The sequence below is a fragment of the Hippocampus comes genome, unplaced genomic scaffold, assembly GCF_001891065.2.
Source record: "Hippocampus comes isolate QL1 unplaced genomic scaffold, H_comes_QL1_v1.1 scaffold76, whole genome shotgun sequence".
NCBI classification, from domain to species: Eukaryota; Metazoa; Chordata; class Actinopteri; order Syngnathiformes; family Syngnathidae; genus Hippocampus; species Hippocampus comes.
Window position 1 is genome coordinate 1,843,546 of NW_017805277.1, and position 19,622 is coordinate 1,863,167.

Consider the following 19,622-nt stretch of genomic DNA (forward strand, 5'->3'; position numbering starts at 1 on the left):
CATTGCTTGTGCTTTGACGACATAATTCGTGGGTGAACAAATAGGAATACCCACACCTAAAGAAAAACAACAAAATAAAACATCCCATGAAAAGGTAATAATAGTACCACTGCTGACAGCTGTCTAGCTTACCTTAATATTAAGGCTAAAAATATGCATAGCTTCCCTGGCACTGCCCAAAGATAACAAAATCGGCCTACCAGGGCACAAAATGCTACACATGGACATTTTTTGACATTATGGCAGAGATTCTGATGGTAAGATTGCAATGAATTATTTAGGGGTGAGTGATTTTGTCACCACCTGACATTCTCTTCGATTTTATATTACGGTTTGGAGTATGTAAAATATATCACTCTACTTTTAGAATATCCTATTCTGAACACATGAATGTGCTCCTTGCAGCCTCAGGCAATCATGCTTCAGTCTTCCTGCAGTCACGGACATAAGTTGAAGGCCCAGTAACATTTGGAGAGCTCATTTGCACTGTGTGTGGCACATGACATTGCTATTGACTGTAATCTTGCGAGGCTGGCCCACATTGACTAGGCTTGTTAAAATGTGCCATAAATAAGTCCTAGGACTGAGACTCTTGCCTCAGGCAAGCCCGAAGTGGCTAACAAGCACATTAGGCATGTCAGCTATGTGGTGCACATTGTTTACAACCCTACTCACACACACTAATGTGTAACTACAACGAAATGGTTGCAGGTGAATGAAGAGTTTGATTATAGTGAGTAATATTTCAAGCGTAAATATGAAGCCCAATCAGAATACAGTCGAACTTTCAAAGTCGAATACCCAGTAGAACTCCACAATTTGGAGTTCAACCAAATGGTTGTGTAAAAATGTTTCCAGAGAGAAATGTGGGGAGTACAGAATGTCTCCTGGCTGTCTCGGGAACACTTCAGCATCCCCATGGAAGAGATGGATGTCTGGGCTTGGCTGCTCAAGCTGCAACCCCCGTGACTCGACCCGTCATATGAGGAAGAAAACGGATAGATGGCTGGTGGGAAAATTATTTTGAATTTAGAACAACTTGGAAGTCAACTAGCGTCACAGAAGAGATTATGTTCACTGTTCCACGACATATATTTTTGTTTGTTTGTTGAGTTTGTTTTTAAAATAGAGGAATTCATTTGTATACCTTCTTCCTTGACTTCTTCTGTCTGACTCTGCAGTGTAGCTGCATTGGAAGAAAATCTGATTTCCCACATGGGCAACTTTTCTCCCACTGAGAGATTATTTCAATAAAAAAAATAAACAGTCTAACCCCCTCGAGGCATTATAACAGTCAAATGATCCACTCAGAGAATGGAGCTTTAAAAAATGAATTATGCATGTTCATTGTCGAGATTCTTGCCTGGAAAAAACATCCTTTTTCCTGATGATCTGGAAACTGTTAAACCATCATATAATTGAAATGTAATTTTTTTTTTTTTTTTTTTGCCTGTATAAGAATTGTGTGTTGATAACGAAACGTGGAGACAAGCAGTCTGACTAATGGTATTTTGCATTTAAAAAAAAAATCATGCTCTTATTCTTCCACCTTGTTTTCAAAAGTTTTTAAATTCAAATTAGTTTTTCTTCATACAGTTTTGAGATGCAAGTTTAATTTGTTTCGTGACCATGCTTGCAATCTAAAATTGGATCTCAAATCATGTTTTCCTATTGAAATGAATGAAAATGCCATTAATCCGTTCCAGCCTCTCAAAAAAAAAACCTACAATACAACATCCTATAATATCATGCATTTAAAAAACACAATTACATAAATTGTAACAGTTCATGCATCACGGTAAACCAATTGTAATCGTGCATGTGTGTGTCTGAGTGTGTGTGTGTATATACATAGTATTTTCAACAAAATATCATCCATAACAGTGAAACAATAAAGGGCTTCAAACTCTTCTGTAAAGTATGTCAAGGTTGGCCTTACAGCTATCATCCAGACATAAAGATTTGAGAGCAGTGTCATAGGCTTGATTCCAGCAAGGTTGCACAAGCAAGCAATGAAGAGTAACTTAAAACAATAGCGACAAAATGTTGCAGTGAAAACAAAAAACGAGTGGTACTACTCACTTCCAAAAGGTGATGGACGGAGCCGAGTGGAACAAAGAGCTAATTTTGCAAAACAAAACAGAAAATCAAAGATCTACTGAAATATCACATGAAGGAGATGTAAAATGGAAATACAAAATCAATACAAACTACAAAAGTGGTAATTAACAACATAAACCTCAAGTCCCACTGGAACAACGAGACTTGTGACAGGAACAATGCATGAATAGCAAGCAGCAAACAGCACACAAAGCAATCACACTACTCCTTCTTCTCTTCTTTCTCCTCGCCCTCCTCCTCCAACTCTTCCTCTAACTGGCTTAAAGCTGCCTCTCAGTTTAGAGATTTTGTAGGTCTGATGAAGACAGCTTCAGTGATCAAACGGTTAAAGTAATGCACCACATTTTTGAGCAGTAACAGTAACTGTGTTATTATGATTGAGAAAGTAAGGTGTTACCCAAAAAAGTGACACATTAATCCTCTTGATTCATTTAAATACATGACTTAATTCTCTTAGTTTTATATTTCGTTTCACAGTACACTAAATCAACTCTGAATGGCATTTAACGGCTGGAAACTTCTTTTTTGAAGAATATTCACAATATTCTGGTAAACGGCCGCTTGGTTGAGAGTGAGTTGAGTTGAGTTCACTGTCACCACGGGGGGTTCGTATCTGAAAGTTTTGCTTGCAAGTCAAAGCCAAAAGTCGGCTGCATGACGTAATTGTATCACGAAAAAAAAGTCTCAGTTGGATTATGCGTATGTCCAGGCACCACTATTTTGGACAGTGAAGCAAAGATGGAGCGATATTCTAGCATTAAACACTTATAGTTAGACTCCTCACGCAACGCCTGTATTTGTCCGCATATGTTTGCGGGTATTGCAATTTCTAGTTTAGAATGATTTCCTGCTTTGTGGCATGTGTTGTGATTCACTTCATACATGCATGTGAAATTCACACATGGGATCCAAAGCATTATATCAGAAGTAGTGAAATAGAAGTGTTCACAAAAGTTTAAAATTAAATGAGAGTGAATAACAGTGTGAAGTATATCCCGCTGATAGGGTAGTGTACGGTATATTGACACGAAATTGCGACTGAAATAATTTTGTACCTTTTTTTTTTACACTTTAATTTGCAATCCGGGTTTTCCCTTCAAGAATTTTATTTGACATTTGACCTAACTTTTCAACTGGATCATGAATAAACCATTTAAATGTTATAATGAAATCCGAAATTCATCATGTATTTTGTAGTCCGCAGACTGTTTAATGCACGTCCAGATAAAAGACTTTCCCAAAAGTCCTTAAGCACTAGTCAAATGTTGGCAGATGAGGAGCTGGAACTGTCAGGGTCAGACTTTTTAACAGGGAAAAAACTGCAAGAGACCCAATCGTTTCCAAAGGCAATTCATGAATATTGTAGTGAGTAGTTTGTGTTCTACAGCAAACTTGCCTCACTATTGGAATGTAATGTTTACTTCCAGAACTGTACTTTTTCCAAAGACCACACACTCACAGAAATCTGTCACTTAGCGGGGGGAAACAAAGATTAGGTTTGGGATATGTGTAAAAGACAAAGAAGTAGTTTGCCACTTTCCAAGGTTTCTCCTCATTCACTCTTTATTGGCTTGCAGGAGTTTATTTCCAACAGGCATAGGCTATCTGCTGGATAAAACATGAGCTTTTAAATGTACAGTGAACCAGCACATTTAAATCTACAGCCAAAAAAATAAATAAATAAAAATAACAGGGCTTGCTTGAGGCCTAATTTTAGTCACAGGGCGATCAAAGCCATCCATCTCAACATCATTCTCTTGTGTTTGCCCAGTCTTAGAATTACTTTAAGGCCCAAAATTGACAAAAATTACCAGTCATCTATCTTGGCCCTCTATCTCAATTTAAAATAATTTCCAGACAACTATAGAAGAATAGAACCAAAACAAACCATTTGACTGATCAAGTCCACATCTCTGTTATCACAACAAGCCATTCCATTTCTTATGCTGATTCCTCTGAATTGTCACTCATGTCGCCCATCTTTATGCCACTCATCTCCATTCCACTGATCTGATTACAGTTTGCATTTCTTCGCCAAGAGAGGGGGCAAATATGGATGGGAAGCTGATTTCAGGATAGGGCTTGAGATGTGCTCCGATTGTAAATGAAGGGGAAACAAGCTAGCCGTGTGAAACAATGCCAGGGATGCTGCAGTCCACAATGTGGGGGGATCATATTTGCAGACACTTCAAGTGCCTTGAGGGCTTTGTTAAGACAAGCCCCACCCTGTGGCAGAAAGCATTTGGAAGAAGAAAGTGACTGAGAAAAGAGTTTGATGTCCACACTGAGCAGCTGTTATCTTCACAGCCCAAAAAATGTCCGAGATTCATTTTTGTCAACATAAGTCTGCAGACACACTTCTTAATAAAGCAATGATTCAACCAAGAGATGGACTCGACTCCTTACATTCCCACAGCCAACAGCGAAAAGTCTACACACCCCTGTTCAAATGACAGGTGTTGGCGATATATATATTGTGAAGTCGTCAGGGGGGGGAAAGATATGGCGGGGGGAGAAAAAAAAAATCACTTTCCATTTGTCTAGTATGTGGTTTAAACTGGGGAGCAATTGGCCAAAATCTCTTGGAGTAAAAAGAATCCCTGGGAATGACTAAAATGGCCCTAAATGACTACTTCAAAAAAAATTATTTCCTGTGGAAAAATGACCACAGACCTGCTTCAGAAATTGACTCGTGATGGGACCAGGTCTAAAAGCTAAAAGATTTCGGAGCCATGCTTTGAATAAAACTACGTATAGTAGAGTAAATGCGATGGTCATGAAAGCATGGCCTGATGGAATGTTTTGCATTGAAGGATAAAGGTTTTAAAGCGTGACAGTAAAACAATGTATTGAAAGGCTGTGTGTTATAGATTTGGAAAAGACGATATTATTTAAATAAACTGCTTGACTGATGCCCCTCCTCACCCCCAAGTGGCAGCAAACAATGTTACTGGATTGATTACCAGTAATGTCATTAGTACTTTTACCACTAGCAGTACAGTAGTCCTGTTAACAAGATAGTTATTATTATTGTACGTCATTATACTATTGTGTACTATTATACTATTATTGCAAGTGATATGTATTACCTTGCCACACAGTTTCATTACCAGTGATGATTGGGGATAACGTGTCTCCACCCCACCCCTCCAAAAAAAACTAAGGGCAGCCACATCTTGTGCTCGCAAGACCCGCACAGAAAAAAAAAATGACGCTCTTATCGTTGAGCTCATTTGATAGCAGCTAATTAGAAAGGTTGATTGATTTGATGGTAGTAGTGGGGTGGGACAGCAGAGTGCACCCATCTGTGAAGGAGTCCACACGTAGGTCAATATTTTCCTCCTTCCAGAGAAGCTTTGATAACAACATTAAAGGAGGCGGCCTGCCTCGCTCTTGTGTTTGACTTGCAGGATGACACTTGTGATTGCATGAATCATGCTAGTCAATAAAGTTTGTTCTCCCCCCAGACTTGGGCACACAGCGAAACTGAAGCTGATTGCATCAGTTTCCTTGATTTAATGACAGTGAAGCGTTTGAGCAATCAAAATCAAGAGCTGCTTCAAATGTGTTTTTGAAAAAGATGATTTAAAAAGACTTCACGTTATGATTGAGTTCATGCCATATTTAACATCACAGCTGGGGGTTGCGTGTAACAGACAACAAACATCCTGGTGAACTGCTCCTGTTTCCCTGCATTCTCTTCTCTCTGCATTCACGAGATGACAAATTTGATTCTATTTCAGTTTTCACATTATCCCTCAGATAAGGTTAGTGTATATGACGGAAAAGTCAACTAAAACTTGCATTGCATTTTTCTGAATTAGATAGTAAGCGACTTAAGTGGTGAACTTTTTTTTTTTTAAATATATGTAGAATAACAAATTCCTCTTTGAAACTCTTCTAGGATCATTTTACAATAAAACGCTAACAACCACATCGACTGAATAAATATTAAGCTTTTGGTATTTTCAAGACGCAAGACTTTGCGAAATAACCTGTCAGAGGGCAAGAAAGTAATCATTTTTCGTAAAATTCAAATTTTGAATCCAGGATGAAAAAAATATATATTTATAGTTGTTAAAAGTCAAATTGTTGAAAGATAGTGGCCATTAGCAGGCCTACTTTAAGACATGCATCGCCTCAAGTATGTCCTAAACCGAAGACAGTAGGGGTTAGATTTTTGTCAGGTTCAGAACTGTCTCGTTATTTTCAGGTTGCTGTCAAGACCTCTTTTTTTTGGCTAGGAGGGTCATGAAACCTTCCACCCGAGATCAGGGCCAAAATGGCATACAAGAACAAAAATAAGCCTTCCTATTTCTTTCTGATGTGAAAAAAAATTCACTTCCATTTGCATCCAGTTAGTGATGGCGTGATCGTAAAATGGAGTTCGATTTTTCCAAGTCACATTTAGGTACATTTTGCCATGGCCATCCCTGGTCGCAAAGTCCCGCTATTTTCCCCATGCCAAAAAAGGCAGAAAATGCCATGTGTCATTGGTTTGTCGATGCAGTACATATTACACATGCCCCTGGTTTCAATACAATAGTGGAGAGAACTTGAAGAACTTGTGAGCCCAGACCTCAACCTCACCAGGCACAATATAGGAGACAAAATGTCTCTCCAGTCCCAAGAGAAATAATCTCTGACCTCACAGATGCTTGTGAGTGAATGGAAAAAAATCCCAGCACACACACACACACACACACACACACACACACACACACACACACACACACACACACACACACACACACACACACACACCCCTATATCACACACACACACACACCTATATATCACAGTCTTCTCTGAGGCAAGGAAGCTGTATGCCAAGGAGAGACCAACTTCACATTTTCTGCTGCTTCAACTCAGTGGGTAGAGCAGGACTGCTCCCGCAGGATACTTGCAAAGATACGGACACGAGAGACAGCCTAGCCAACAATTGTGACATGAGATAAGTCACATCACGCCACGAGTACCCTGGACATCTCATAGATTCACCAGATAAAGTGTGTGTGAGTACTGTAGGTAGGATAATCGTTCATCTTCTTGTTGTTGCATTTTTTTTCCTTCCAAGAAAACATCAACAGCTCAGATCATTTCAGAGAAAGAAAACTTATCAAGTGTGTGAGTGTAGCCATGGTATCCACCACCAGCAGCATCTGGGGCGAGATCCCACTCCATCGGTAGATGAAATATTCATCCGTTATTCTAAAATGTTGAGCATGAATACTGTAAAACCCATGTTTTCATTCCAGCAGAGAAGAATACTGCTTCATGGCGAATATAAAAGTATCACATCCACCATTTTTCATTTAACCATTTATCTATTGTGGATTTAATACTTGTAAAACCATGTACAACTTTTAAAGTCCATTGCCCCAAAAGTGGGACAATTTGGATTCTAAGAAAAGTATGCCTCAAAAGTCAGAATAAAGCATGACGTCATTGTAAGGAATCAACAAAACTGGGGAGCCTTGCAATCACTGAGCAACTAAAGAATTAATTTCCCAAGTATCTGACTTATTAACGTCAAGTGACTCACATGGAAATCGCCAAAGAAGCTTGCTAAGCATCGGCAAAAATTTACTGCGCAGAAATGTTTTTCCTTACCATAGTGACTCATCAAATACTGTACATACTGACAAAGCAATCACAACGCACAAGAGGTGCTCTTATGCCGTCGGTTCCAGAAATAACTACGGAATGCCACAAGGTAACAGTATCACTCTGCAAACAACCTCTTTCATCTGTGTGTCGGGTGTTTTAAAGAAAGTCGTCGCAATTTTTGCATTATTTCGGTTTTGTTTACTTTTGCCATGCAATTGTTCTGTCACTTTTTTAGGAGTTGCATGTTTGGTTAAGAATTATCTAAAATGGCAATAGTCTGAGCCTGGAGCTTATTAATTCATCTTTATTTATTTTCCTGTTGCGCTTGTCCTCATTAAGGTCATGGGTGAGCTGGAACTTATCCCATCTGACTTTGGGCGAGAGGCCAAACAGATATTCAAAATTTTGTCTTTCAAAGCAAACGTGTGCTTCTGTAATATGGGAGAAAGACAGATTGCCTGGAGAATCTCCACATGGTAAGAACTTGACATGCAAACTACAACGCCATTGCTGCCACCTGTGAATTAACTTCACATTTTACATGATGGGGAAAATGCCATCATTTGGCCTACCACGGGTCTTCCACACGCGCGCTTTATAGGAGGTAATACAAGAATTATCTTTCATGTGAGGGGCGCAGAAGCAGATGCTAATTAAATTTCATGTCCCTCTTCCAGCAATATCCCCCTGACCCCTGTTTTTTTCCTCGACAGCTGAATGTCAAACCAGCAACCCTGAACTCACTTACCAATTTTAATGTGATCATTGGAATTTGCGTTCCTCAGAATAACAGAGGACATTGATAGCCGTCCCCCTAAGCCCCAGCTCAAGTCATTTAGACTCTGAGGTGGACTGCAAGTTAATGACTTCGGCGTATGTTGCACTTGACTACACTTCCACAGCTAATTATGGTCTTATTGTCAACAAAAACACATTCACCCTCACCATTAGAGCTGCCATAAACCACGCCGCTCCGCCCGTTGCTCCCTGCAGATACTTTGTACACAAAAGCCTCTAATATCTTATGTCTGTTAGATCTCGCCATGAAATCTTAGAAATAAGTACACAATTAAAATGTGGCTGCAGCATGAAAATTAATTGGCATCGAGGCAATTTCCTGTTTGTGCTACAGATTAGGAAGATATAGACCAAGATGTCCTGTCTGGGTACGGAAAGTTTGTGAACCGCTGTTCTAAAGAATGAGTAATATGATTTTGCCATGATCAATTAAAGCTGTTGTGTATTTTGCTGGACTAACAGCTGTGCCCAACAACCAAGCACAAGAAAAAGGTAAACAAGTAAAAACACAATCGTAACTGGAAACACATTAAAGTAAGCCATTAAAATAATGATTTTTTAAAAATTTCAGTTTATAAATGATTCCTGTCTGATGAAATACAATGATAGAGCAACGCAGTGCATGGACGGTGGTCCCTCAAATAGGACTTTCTTGTGGTTGGTTGTCATGGTGATAACTGAGCGCAGGAGGCTATTTGTTTTGTTTCCACTTTCATCTTTTTGTCAATATGCATATAGCACAGGTACTCCTGTTTATTTGGAAGATGGTGCTTGACTGTCACTCTTATTGGTCTGTCCATGCGGCTGCTTTTCTGTTTGCCTGTGAGAGTGACGGCTTCACACTCCACATGTGTTGTCTCCGATTGCCTTTCAGAACCACTTTTCTTTCAACATAAACTTCATTAACTTCATGTATCACTAAAGCGTGTGTTGTCGGGATTATATTTAATCATATCACTTGAAATATGTCCAGTGTACACATGATAAGGACTGCAGTTTATGAGAAACTCTTCTGACACCTGGTGGTCGTAATGTGAACTACCAGACTGAAACCATAACCGGAGGATCTCGCACAAAGTACATTCACTCAGTCTGGTGAAAAAAAAAGAAAATTAACGGTAGCAGTATGGTGTTAAAAAATATAGTAGTAGTGCAATTTAATTCCAGCTAACAAAACCACGACAGTCATATTTTTCTTCAGAGTGGCAAATCAAAATGTTTTCTTCATAGTCACAGTTCTGACTAAATCCGCGTCAAACTTTCTATAATTATTCATTAGCCTTCATTTATACAGAAAAATCTGGATTGTAAATCATATCTGGCAAAATCTGCGTATTCCTCCATTTAAATCCTTTTATGTACCAATAATGATAACCTGTCACCTGATAACATAAACTGTCCATTGTAGTAATCCCTAAGAGGGTTAATGAGTATTTTTCAGTGCTTTGCGCCAAACTTGTCTGTTTGTTTATTTATTTATGTATTTGTTCATTTATAGCTTGTATCAATCATTGTGCATAGAGACTATCCTTACATATTTTATGAGCAGACAAGCAGGTGTTGACTTGATGTCACTATTTGTTTCCAACAGCTTGCTGTGTTTTGTCTACACTTCTCCACACAGAGGTTGCCGTCAGAGGAAACACAAGTGTTTATGCAGATTTAATCAGTAAATGTTTTGTTTCCAAGATGAGAGGTCTCACTGTCATAAAACTACAGGGTCTTAACTGTGAGTTATGGACTGCTTGGTCCAGGTACAGACACTGACATCAAAACATACTCTCATGTGACATCATCATCTTTCATTCATCTCAACCATCTGGTTCCCAGTTAACACATTGGACTTGCTACAAAGGATGCACAAAGTGGTGGTGAGGTTATTCACAGAGCGGATGCTGCAGAGCGAGTGTGAGGGTATGCTGGTCCCACTGTGGCAGCTTAATCTTATCCGTGACAGGTCAGTGTCTTGGAGAAAGCCTACAATCAATGCTCTTTCACCACGAGACTAAATATCATAAGCGCAGACATCACTCATCTCTACATCTTGGCAAATCCAGATTGATTGCAGCACTTTCACATTCCCGCGTGGACCAGGGAGTGCTGTGAGTTACCCGCTTTAAAACTGATGTGAGACTTTTTGGAAATATCTATTTTTGATGCTGAGGTGAATCCTCATTCAATGTAGGAATTACAAATGCATAACTCATGTTAGGTCAGGATATGGAAGCATGAAATGTCAAATAAGTTCACATTTAAGCAAGCTCTTTCCTTTTTACTTAAAAAATGTACTTTCCATGTGTACCGTAAATGTTAAAAAATGCAAGCTCGCCCTGAAAAACCTTAAGACCAAACAATTCATACATTCAATAATAAAGAGTTAAAATGTGCCTAATAGATTTTATGTGTATTTTAGGCTGAGATATATATACACATCCAACATCAGTATCATGAAGATTGCTGAGAAAGTGTTTTTAATCATGCCAACAAAGTATTCAACTCAAACAGACTTAAAATAAATTTCACTCAGAATTCCAACCTCATCACAGTATAGAAACAGTTCTTATTAAAATCTGAAATGACATAATATTGAACACTGACACAGTGAAGGTGTCATTGCAAGCTGTCTCTGAGTGCATCATTCATTCCTTCCACCCATCCATCCATCATATGACCCATGTATCCTCACAAGGGTCCCGGACGTGGTGGAGCCTATCCCAGCTGTCTTCGGGCAGTAGGTGACAACCTGAACCGGTTGCCAGCCAATCACATGGCACACATAGACGAGCAACCATTCGCACTCACAATCACACCTCGGGACAATTTGGAGTGTTCCATTAACCAGCCATGCATGTTTTTGGAATGTGGGAGAAAATTGGAGTACCCGGAGAAAACCACGCAGGCATGGGGAGAACATGCAAACACCACACAGGAAGGCCGCAGCCGGAATTGAACCCTGCACCTCTGCATTGTGAGGTGGACGTGCTAACCAGTCGACACTGTGCCACCCCAGCAGCAATTGATAATAACATACTGTTGAACAGGTTAGGAACTTGGGTTTAAATAGGATAAGAACAGTCCTAAAATGGGTCGGATCCTACTTAGAGGAAAGGAGTTATTTCGTGACATCTGAAGTTTTGAATCGAATCAATTGGCCATGACATGTGGGGTCCCTCAAGGGTCAGTCTTTGATCCCCTTCTGTTAGGTCTATATATGTCGGCTTTCGGTCCAATAGTTCAGAACACCAACGTTGGCTATCACAGTTATGCCGATGACACAATGTCCCAGAATGATATCGGTTTATTTAATGTATCGTGTCAATGTCTGGAGCAAATTAATAACTGGGTGAACCAAATTTAACTTTATCTGTGGTGGGCATAGTTCAACCCGGATGCAGATGCACTCGTGGTTGCAGATGTAAGACCAGTGGAACTCGGAGCAATGTTGAAATCAAATCCGAATGATGCAAAACACAATCCAGTCTATTATGCCAATAGAGCCTTGTCTGATGTGGAATGTCGTTATTCTCAAAGTGAAAAAAGCTCTCTCCATTTTGTGGGCTTTGGAAAAAAAAAAAAAAAAAAGAAAGGAAAATATTTTGTGATGGTAACAGACAATGAGCCACTTGAAACCATGTACTGACTAAAATCTGAACCAGCAGCAAGAATCGAAAGATGCCTTTTAGATCTGCAGGCATATTGCTTTAAGGTTGTTTACAAGTGCCACAATCACAAAACGCAGCTGATTCACTGTTGCGCTGTACAGCCAACTGGCCAGTACAGAAACGTACCATGGGGGACCATGTCTGTGTACTTTGTAGTTGAATGCAGTACCCTTAACATTGCATCCCAAATGAGAGCTCTGTCAACAGAACAGCTCACTTTAACCACTTTAATGAGCTGTATCAAACCAGGTGACTGGAGTAAATGTGAGACTGCTTATCAGGCTGTTAAAAATGAACTCTCCACTACGTGAATAATGGTGTTCCGAGAGACCAGGATTGTTATTCCTCTAGGCAGGACGACACAGGATGCTGATGCTAGCACACGAAGGACATCAGGGAATAGCCAAAACAAAACAGAGCCCGAGAACAAAAATGTGGCAGCCCTGTATCAATTGAGAAGCAGCATGCATGCCAGCCTAACAGCTCTACCTAACAGCAGGTTGCAATCAAAAGAAGGGAACTCCCACCTAAAACATGGCAGAAACCAGCAATTAACATGTGTGGAGCATTCCCCTCAGGACACCTACTCGTGCTGACTGAGTAAAACTCCAGATGGGTGAGTGTTGATGTCCCACTTTTGTAAACATAATAAAATGTTTGAGTCCCTCTTTTGGAATTTATGGTGTTCCGGAGATGATAGTAACCTACAACGGCACTCTTTTTTACGCAGAAGAGATTTAAATGTATATCCAAGTGAATGCAATTGCACTCTCTAGAGGCCATACGAGCAGCTCACATGGAAGAAAAAGACTGTCATAACAAGTTAGAATTCTTCCTCACAGCCTCTCGCAGCACATGCCACTGAGTCACAGGACACATAGCAGAGATGTCAATCAGAACCAAACTTCGGGGAAGTATCAGTGCTCCAGCATCTGTAACATTCAACAGAATGCTGCCATCCACATCTCTGACACTGCAAAGAACAGAGTCAGGAGATGAAAAGAAAAATGTGGAAAAACAATGAAACTAGTCCTGCTTTTCCGGCAATACCAAAACAAGTTTACAACACCATTCAAAATGTCACAGTAAATTTTGTAGAGTATATTTTACTCAAAAAAGCATATATTTGGTCCCAGCCTAAACAGAATAAAATTTACTCTTGTATAATAAGAGTAAATTTTTCGTGAAACAAAAATTATCCATTATCTGGACTACGTTATCCTCGCGAGGGTCGCGAGCGTGCTGGAGCCTATCCCAAATGTCTTCGGGCAATATTTTAGTTATCTGAGAAAAGTGGAGATGTGGATGGTAGTCCTGCTGATGTTACATGATTGCTTTCATGTCATTTTGTGTTACTGCAAATTTGTAAGTCGCCGCATGTTTGGTCTTTTCAGTGGTGTTGATTAGAGGTAAAAAAAAAAAAAAAAAAAATTAAAAAAAAGACTACAACCATCATTCATCATATTTACCCAAACCCCTTCAAGCCTCTGACCTGGTGTGCAGAATCCTATTGTAGTTTTCTGGTTGCTCTTTGCTAAATAATGAGTACTTTACGACTCTCTTACCCTTTTGCAACTTAATTAGAGCATCAACTTGATGGATGACTGCAGCAGAAGAGGTGTAATCTATCCTTATTTGTGCATCAATCTACTCTGGCTTACCATTCAACATTTTTAGCAATGCTAACTACACCTTTGTATAGCAATGGCACTAGCCCATCACATGAGACAAAAAAAAAAAAACTCTCCACCAATGTAGAGTGGCTTGCATCAATTTGAATATGCTGAAAGAATTTTTGTGTGACAACACTAACTTGGTGTGATTTCCTGTCTTCTCAAATACATGTTTCATCATACATTGTGGAGCGGAGGCATTTGGATTTGGTGTTTCTCACAACGCACTGCCAATATCTTGTTGTGACAACAAGTTAATCTTGGTAATTTGGCATTCCCATCTTTCTTTTGATTGACATTTGGATTGTGGTGCGGCGGACAGTTAATGTGACATGCATGCAGTACCACCAGCCTTGAATGCTGCCCAGACAACATCGCAGTGTCTGCACCCCTCAAGGGACCTCAACAGTTATCAGAACTATCATCTCCCAACAAGCTGGCTCAATTTCCAAGTGTTCCTGTCTGAGGCATGATTTCAACCTTTGCTTGCATAGCCAAGTCCTCACAGACTGCCCTCCTGTTGCGCCATGATGTACATGTATAAAATTGTGGAAAAGAGGATAAATGGAAAAGACCACTTGCATGAAAATTAAAAGTAAACTGCCGTATAAGAAGAGTTAGTCATAAGATGAACGTTCCTGTCTGAGGATCCAAGGTGCTAAACGCCAACAAAGCTCATATTGCACCCAGCATGTATGGATGATGTAATGGTGTCTTCAGACGTCTCTCACAGTTTGTTTCCTCAGCGGACCACCACACTTTATCATCTGGACAACGGTGCATTTGCCACACTGATATGCCAAGGCTCCCAAACTTTCACGCAAACATATTCATTGAAAAGCACACACACAGACACAAATACACACACACACACACACACACACACACACACACACACACACACACACACACACACACACACACACACACGCTCATGCATATCCTACAAGCCACCAACTGGCTAGGAAATTGATGGTTTGATGTTGAGGGCCAGAGAAAGTTTTCTACTTTAAGAGTGGAAACCGGGTGAAGCCGTGCTTGCAGTTTCCAGATGTGAGGGTTGAAAGACTGAGAGCACACAACCAAAATAACAACAAAAAAAAAAAACACTTGCAGACATGCAGCGTACTGGGAAGTTGAAGCCTCACGCTTCAGACAGAACGGCATCCCGAACAAAATTATCTCTGACACCTGCTGATTTTACAACATAGCCACTACAGCTAACACGGGTTAACGGGTAAAAGAAATGATATCATGTCAGCATTCTGAAATAGATACAATGTCAACTTTCAATGTGTGTTTGCCTCAAATTATTCAACAATCATTTGTGTGTGGTGGTGAACGCGTTAATGCTCCAAACAATGTCCAAGGACTCTTGAATTCCTGATCTGATAAGCTATCAAGAGTTATTGCTGTGTGTAAGCCAAGACAGAAGGCACACTCGATGTTAAAACGGCATGAATTCCCTCAAAAAAATGCAGACGCTTGATTGAAAATACAGTCGTCAGCATATAGTATCCCAATTAATCACACTCCTAGTGAAGAGGGATTATCTGGACAGAGTTCATGTTTGACATGTGGTGCATCCATGTCGCTATCTCTGCTCCAACCATCTTGGCTGCGGTTCAGTCTTGATCGACACTTCCTAGCTCATGAAAGGACCGTCCGATGCTGCCCTTGAGTGCTGAGCCGCGATGCAGTTCCAGCTTGGAAATCAAATTACGATTTTTTAATGATAATTGTGCTTTATATGAGGAAAAGTGGTTCAGAGAATGAATGAATGTTCCATACAAGTCAATTTGAGCCAACACCAGACTAGATATTCATCACGGTACTTTGTATGAATTCAAGTCAAGTTTATTTGAAGTGCTCCTAAGCATTAAAGCGTGTCAAATGGCTTCACCAGTTGAGAAAGATGAGCAGAAGCCCTTGCTCATATTTAATTCCGTGATTGCAATTTAGACCCTGTGCACAAAACAAGGTCCATAAACACACGCATGCATGAGTTTTGTTGTGGAAAAACAGCAATGTACGGGACTGTCACTTTTAGCATCACGCCTGTGATAAGTATCCATGCCCCTCCCATATGCAGCAGAAGAACTACCACTAGACACTACTGCATCAACTGGTGTTTTGTTTTGGGTTTTTTTATACCCATATACTGCCACATCTCAAGTAATGCTCTTAAGAGTTTTCAAGTTCCAGCATGGGTTCACATTCTGATTGTGATTTGATGCTGAGGTCCAGTTGACTGAGCAATAAAACACCAAAACTCAAACAACACACACAGTGGCCCTATTGCCAGTTACTGCAAATGCCTTACTGATGTTCGTTTGCTCTCAAGCTCCCCACCGCCTGAAAGCGACCCTTTCAGTGGAAATGGTAAAAAAAACAGGACGTGACAGCAAATTGCTTCTTCCACCACTTTCAGTAATGACTACAGGCTCTATCAAGTCGAATACTTTTCAGGGATGTTTGTGTTGGTTTATATTCTCTGGTTTTCTGCAAGGTTGGATCGTGTCATTACAGGTACATTGTGTTTTTCCTCTTCCTTCGCTACCTTTGCACATTAAAAAAAAGTCAGATCTTATCAAGTCAGAAAGCTGTCACCAGGTCAATAACACTCATTCAGAGATAAGAGAAAACCCTGTACCACCAAAAAATAGAACTTCTGACAGCATCCATCCATAAAGCGGCGATGGTGAGTGCGTATGGTGAGAAGAGATCACACCTACCGGCTATTATTTGAGATGAAAACAATTCACCGTCATCTCTGTGAAGTGACAGGACATGACGGGGTTTCTTGACAGGCCTCTATTGGTCACAGTTCTGGGTGAAAGACCACTAAGACCACGCTGAAAAGAGGAAACAAATAATGAGACAAATTCACGGCAGCGCCCCTTTTACTGGATGAGTATACAAGTGTATGGGACCGGTGTCACAAAAGATATAGAGTATTTCAAACTCAGACTATGCGTTTTGCGTGGGTCAGACAATCAATCACATCTGCTTTGTTCAGTGCGCGAGAAGAAGCAAGAGTTGTGGTAGGATAACTAGTGGCTGCTTGCCCCGAGCATCCAGCAGTGCCTGGCCAAGAGAAAAATAAAATCGCCATGTTGGAGCATTCTCCCTGTGGTATCATTGGATCCGTTTTGATGACGTGGGCAACATGGCTCTGATGACAGAACTGTGGAGGATATTGGAGAAATATTCCAAGGGGTTACTTCAAAGGTAAAAAGTTGTAGTTTGGATTTGACGTACATATTTCGTGACACAAGTTCTGAAACGTTCTGAAAGCCTCCTTTGGCATGTCTTTAGAGCGAGACAACAACTGCTAGGTGCAGACCTTTGCATTTAGGTCCTTGCGATTGGTTTTGCATTCCATCCTGAAACCATATTTTTAATATGACTTGTTCTCATTACTGTCTCAGGTAGAGCCTATCCCAACTACGTTTGGGATAGATGCAGGGTTGACTTTGAACTGGTCGCCATTAAATCCCAAGGCAAGGTTTGACATTTACTAATGACAATTATGATTCCTTCTTTTCTTAAACAGCAGCATTTTGGAACGTAATTCACACCATCACGTATCTTGGAGCCAGCCAGTCTTCCCTCAAATGTCTCCAGGTTGTTTGTAACGTCCTCTACAGTAAAAATGAAACGGAGTTGAATTGAGGTATTCTTTTTTTTATTTTTCCTCAAACAACTTTATGCCTAGAAGGCTACACATTTAGTTTTTTGCTGTTATTTTCCCCCCAGGGTCACTGATGGTATAGTGGTGCACTCGCCTGACTTGTACATGGGCAGTGTGAGATCATGCAAGGTCATGGGGCATGCAAACGGTGAGTGCACCACTTTCAATGCCTTGTTCAAAGGCACCTCAACAGTCGTCACCATGCAAATAAACAACTATATTGATGCACGGCATAATATTACAACTCCCATCACTTTTGTCACCCAGTTTTCTGACTTGATTAGATTTTTTTTTTTTTTTACTTATTTTTCATAAGACTTCATTTTTGTCATTGCCATGTTACAACTTTCTTCTCATAACATTCCAACCTCAATCCCATAACTGTGAACTTGCAATATGTTATTTACGCAGAATATTATGAAATTATTGTCATCCCTTTACACCTTTTTCATCATATTATGACTTAAGGTTTTATTCTTATAACAATTTACTGGTCGTTTTATAAAGTCATTCATTGTTATTTATAAATTTTACCTTCATGTTACACCTTTATTCCAGCCATTCACTTTCTAATGCGCTTATCCTCACCCTGCACCTCGGCACTGTGAAGCGAATGTGCTAACCGGTCACCCACCGTGCCGCCAACATTATTCCTATAACATATACTTGTCATGTAATTTTCAATTTTCTTGTCATTTTCTTTCCAATATGCAATATTGTCAAAGTACAGTCATTATATGCCACACAGGCTTTGTTGAATTTCTTACGTCTCTATCCATTATCCCCAGGTCAACTTGCCATCCTTTGAAGAGGTTTTCTAGTGGAAGTGACAACTAAAGCACCCTGCTTGGGTGTCATCTTTTCACCCCTGCCGACTAGGTCATGCAAAAGTCATCTTGAACATAACCTTTTCAATGAGTTAAAAAAAAACTGTTCACATATCTAAATGAGCATGTGTGTGTCTTTAACGGTTCAGTGTATTAAGCTTTTTTTTTGATCATTCAAAGCTTGTCCGATCACCATGTATTGTAGTAGTACTAGCAATGGTGATCTTATCTTTTGAAAGGACACTTTGTTCATGCAGGCAAACCAAATGCAAAATTAAAAGCTTTTAATCTCCATTTGCTTGCATTTCATTGAAATGAAATGAAGAAACAGTGTAAGAGCTATCATGATCCCCACCCACTCAGCGTCACAAGTACTTCACATTTTAGGCAACTCCTCCAGGCAGGCAGGCAAGTCACATTCACGTGAGTACATGAAGGCAAGACCACTGCTGACACTTATGAGGAATAACAGCTGCTTTTTTTTTTTTTTGAGGTGTTTAGCTTAGTCCTGGAGAATTACAGTTAGTTCAAAGTAGCTTTTTTTTTTTTTTTTGTAATTTGTAAACACATTTGCTTCAACTCTTGATTTCACAAATGACCCCGCAGGTGCTCTTGTTTGTGGTTGCATTGTCCGGCATCCACTATGTGACCTCCGATGAGGCGTTCAAGTGTCCGCAAATCTGCCACTGCACGGCCTCCAAATTTCAGTGCAGCAAGGACACACAAATGGCTTCCGAGAATGAAACCACATCCATGTAAGTATCTCTGTGTATACATTCTCCTCCGTTATGTCTCTTCTTGATCTTTTTTTTTCTTTTAAACTGTCACTTCTGGCACATTCGGTTGCAATATTTCCAATGGACAAAACAAGTGAGAATCTCTGGAGTAAACAATTTCCATTCTTACATATTTAACAGAGTTCTCAAACACCTGGATCTTGAAGAACTTCCAACCCATGCCTTTAAAGAACTCATCAACATTAAAGCAATGTAAGTTCTTGCATACCAAATATTGAAATACAACTTCTTGGGTTGAGTCAAGCAGAGGAGGGCAAGTACTGACATTTGTATCAAAATTAATGAATGTGGTAAGAACAAAAGTTGCTCCAGACACGGGAAAAAAAATAACAAAATGAAAATATTTTTTTCCTCTTAACATTAACATTTGTTACTGCTGGTGTACATGGCAATTATTCTTTTGTTTGTGAATGCAGTTGCTCTATAGTTTGGCTTCTTGT

At 39.9% G+C, this 19,622-nt stretch overlaps 1 protein-coding gene and 1 long non-coding RNA gene across 2 annotated transcripts in view; one reads left to right on the forward strand and one right to left on the reverse strand.

Annotated features, from left to right (window-relative positions):
• LOC109516169 (uncharacterized) overlaps positions 1-19,622 on the reverse strand; it is a 22,947-nt gene continuing 3,325 nt past the window's right edge. The window contains exons 2-3 of the long non-coding RNA XR_002168310.1: positions 16,600-16,719; positions 1-56 (exon numbers count right to left, since the gene is read on the reverse strand). This is a non-coding gene — a long non-coding RNA (uncharacterized LOC109516169). The remainder of the gene's footprint in view (positions 57-16,599; positions 16,720-19,622) is intronic.
• The window catches only part of lhcgr (luteinizing hormone/choriogonadotropin receptor), a 13,250-nt gene continuing 12,163 nt past the window's right edge, over positions 18,536-19,622 (forward strand). The window contains exons 1-2 of the mRNA XM_019870456.1: positions 18,536-19,140; positions 19,303-19,374. Of these exons, the coding sequence (XP_019726015.1) occupies positions 18,980-19,140; positions 19,303-19,374 (233 nt within the window). The 5' untranslated portion in view covers positions 18,536-18,979. The remainder of the gene's footprint in view (positions 19,141-19,302; positions 19,375-19,622) is intronic.